Source organism: Mesitornis unicolor, unplaced genomic scaffold (genome assembly GCF_000695765.1).
Source record: "Mesitornis unicolor isolate BGI_N332 unplaced genomic scaffold, ASM69576v1 scaffold19871, whole genome shotgun sequence".
In the NCBI taxonomy this organism is placed as follows: domain Eukaryota; kingdom Metazoa; phylum Chordata; class Aves; order Mesitornithiformes; family Mesitornithidae; genus Mesitornis; species Mesitornis unicolor.
This window is the reverse complement of record NW_010166021.1, coordinates 1-2,828: the sequence shown is the minus strand read 5'-3', so window position 1 is coordinate 2,828 and position 2,828 is coordinate 1. Positions and strand designations below refer to the sequence as shown.

At 39.5% G+C, this 2,828-nt stretch overlaps 1 protein-coding gene across 1 annotated transcript in view; it reads right to left on the bottom strand.

The window, feature by feature from the left end:
- Positions 1 to 1,688, bottom strand: part of LOC104548731 (prolyl endopeptidase-like) — a gene marked incomplete at both ends in the record, with an annotated part of 14,365 nt that extends 12,677 nt beyond the window's left edge. The window contains one exon of the mRNA XM_010194833.1: positions 1,614 to 1,688. Coding sequence (XP_010193135.1) covers positions 1,614 to 1,688 — 75 coding nt within the window. The remainder of the gene's footprint in view (positions 1 to 1,613) is intronic.
- Positions 1,689 to 2,828: the final 1,140 nt, after the last annotated feature.

The following is a 2,828-nucleotide window of genomic DNA, read 5'->3' as shown; positions in this document are numbered from 1 at the left end:
TTTCCATCACACTAATGCTACACTGCAAAATTCTGCCAACTCATGTGGTTTTTAGAGAGTTGGCAAGTAAGATTTAACAGTATTTTCATTGTGACATCTTGTGTCTGGGCTGCTGCATTTTTATGAGGATGTTATAATGCCCCATTCCTTATTTGCCTTCTATGTATAAACTGTATGTACAACAGCTGGAGAATGAGATGTATAAACTGTATGTACAACAGCTGGAGGATGAGATTCACCCTCCTTCAACTGTTCTTACCCAACCTGTTAACAGTACATCGTAAGAGTGTTGAACACGGGGACACAAAGAGTCAGGTTTAGGCATTTTCTCAATCCCAAAAACCACTTTAACAGGTATTTGTAAGGCCTCTATAAAAGAAAGACATAACCATACCTCCTAAAACATGCCAAATTCAGAGCGAGACACAGAACTATCTTATGTGTACTGTTTCTTAAGGATTTCAGAATAAAAAATAAAAATCAAAATACTCCCAACCTACTAAATATCTAATTTTCAACGTTAACATGGTGGATTTTTTCACTAAAACCTGATCACAAATGAACCTTTTTAATCCACATGAGTCTTTATATATGCCGACAGGTTTTAAAGCAGTGAACAGGATCACAAATGTGCATATTCTACCTTGTTCTTGGCAGTTACAGTAAGCTCTATTCAGCCATTCTCTAGTTCATCAAGATGTACTGTGTGAGCACATACATGAGGGAACCTAGAAGAAAATCACACTAACGGAAAGCCACCCTGCAAGATTTTAAATACGAATTTAAATGGAGATCCTGTCTTCCACCATCTTTCTGACACAATCATGCACACCAGATAGATGCCAGTGTTTTGGAACTGCAGCTACAGTTATCAAAAAGTTACTAGACACTAGAGAGGAAACTTCCTCCACACTGCCTCCTACCAGTTTCATCACCCCTGCAACTCCCTATGCCATGAATATCAGAAGAACCTGCTCAAAGTCGTACTTTGGTATTTTTCAGCATTCTCTCTCAGCAAAAGACCAGTTTTCCAGCAGCACAGCCCAAGTGTACCAGGCTGCAGGCTGAAAACACTGCAACATCTGCAATCTATAACAAAAGCAACTGAGAAAGCCTAACTTCAAGAAGAAAATTTTATTCTTTTTTAATGCGGTCCAAAAAGAAAAAAATGTATTTACACACTTTGTTACTGTACAAAGAAAACAAATCAAAGCAGTTTTCTTTCTACCCTTTCTTAACAATTTTATTGAAACAACTTTAGGTGTACTTAGGACAATGGATAAAGTGCTCCAAAATCATAGCATTTCTCTTAAGTGTGACAACAACTCCTTGAGCATTCAAATTTTCTAAGAAAAATAGGTGCAAGATAAACAGGGCCTTAGTTTTCCAAATTCTGTGATCTAGGTTATACCAAGCATGCCAGTTTTTCCCCTGTTAACAAAAAGGTGCAAATAATGGCATTGCTGTTGATGCCATATCACATGAACTACACCTATATTCACTATGTAAGTTTTCAAAAAGTATTATCAAGTCCTTCAAAAACAGAGTACTCACACAAGTCTATAAAAAGAGAACCATGTCAAAACAGCCATTCCCATACAAAGAAAGGTTACCTTTGTCTGTTCGCTATCAGGATCTTCAAGCCAGCAGTATGGGTCGCTTATTTTACATCCATGGTAATCTAACACCTGAATTAATAAAAGGCAATACATTAAAAAAAAGAAAAAAAAGACACGCACACAAGCAAGTTCTATTCATCAAGGAATGATAGTCATGAAGGTGAAGGGTATTTGGAATTTCACAAAAGCAGAGAGTGCTGAGAAGCAAAGAAAAGAAGCACCGTGCTCCCAGGTGTGTTGCTAATATTACCATTCTTTGGTGATAGCAGAGTTGTCCTCAGAAAAAAAAAAACCAAAACATATAATACCAGAGAAATGCAGAACATGAACATAAATTCCTTTCACAAGATGGATTAGTAAAGTAATTTAAAAAACAAAACCAAAAGAGCAACAACAAAAAAGAAGAAACACACAAAGCTCTCCAAAAAGCAACCACTAAACCTCCTTCAAATCCAGGTGTTCAAGTCAAATCACAAAACCCAATTACTGGATGCACCCAAAAATGCAGCTCAGGTTACACAACTGTCTCTAGTTTAGCCCTCTCTACTATTGCTGCTCACAAACATGAGAGTAAAGTACATCTATAAATTATTAAAAAAAAAAAAAGCCACAAAAGACTAACCCACGTGGCTGAATTTATTTGCTTCCTTCCTCCAGCATACAAAATATGACTAGATACCTGCTGTTAGGAGTTGCACAGTTCGGTCTTTCACTCAACTGTAAAAGTGAATACATAAATTTTCCCAGTGTTGGCTCATGTTGGTTTATAAGTGATGTTAGTTCTGTAAATAACTCCTGGGCTGGCACCTAAGCACAGTCCTTTGTGAGAGGAGAAGAAAACTGCACCCATTTTAGCCAAACTTAGACAGCAATCCTTGTGTGTCAAGTTACGGCTGGAACACAAGCAGAGAATCATAGAATTACAGCACGGTTTGGGCTGGAAGGGACCTTTAGAATCATCCAGTCCAACTCCCTGCCATGAGCAGGGACCCCGTCCACTAGACAGGGTTGCCCAAAGTCCTGTCCACCCTAGCCTTGAACGCTTCCAGGGAGGGGGCATCCACAGCTTCCCTGGGCAACCTGTTCCCTACAGACCACTTTGCAGATGTGCCACCACATAAAACCAGACTGCTCGCCCCTCTGCCTGCTGCTCCAGCCCAGGGGGAGACCTGCACTTCCCTGAAACACAAAGCGGCACTAGCCGCCCCT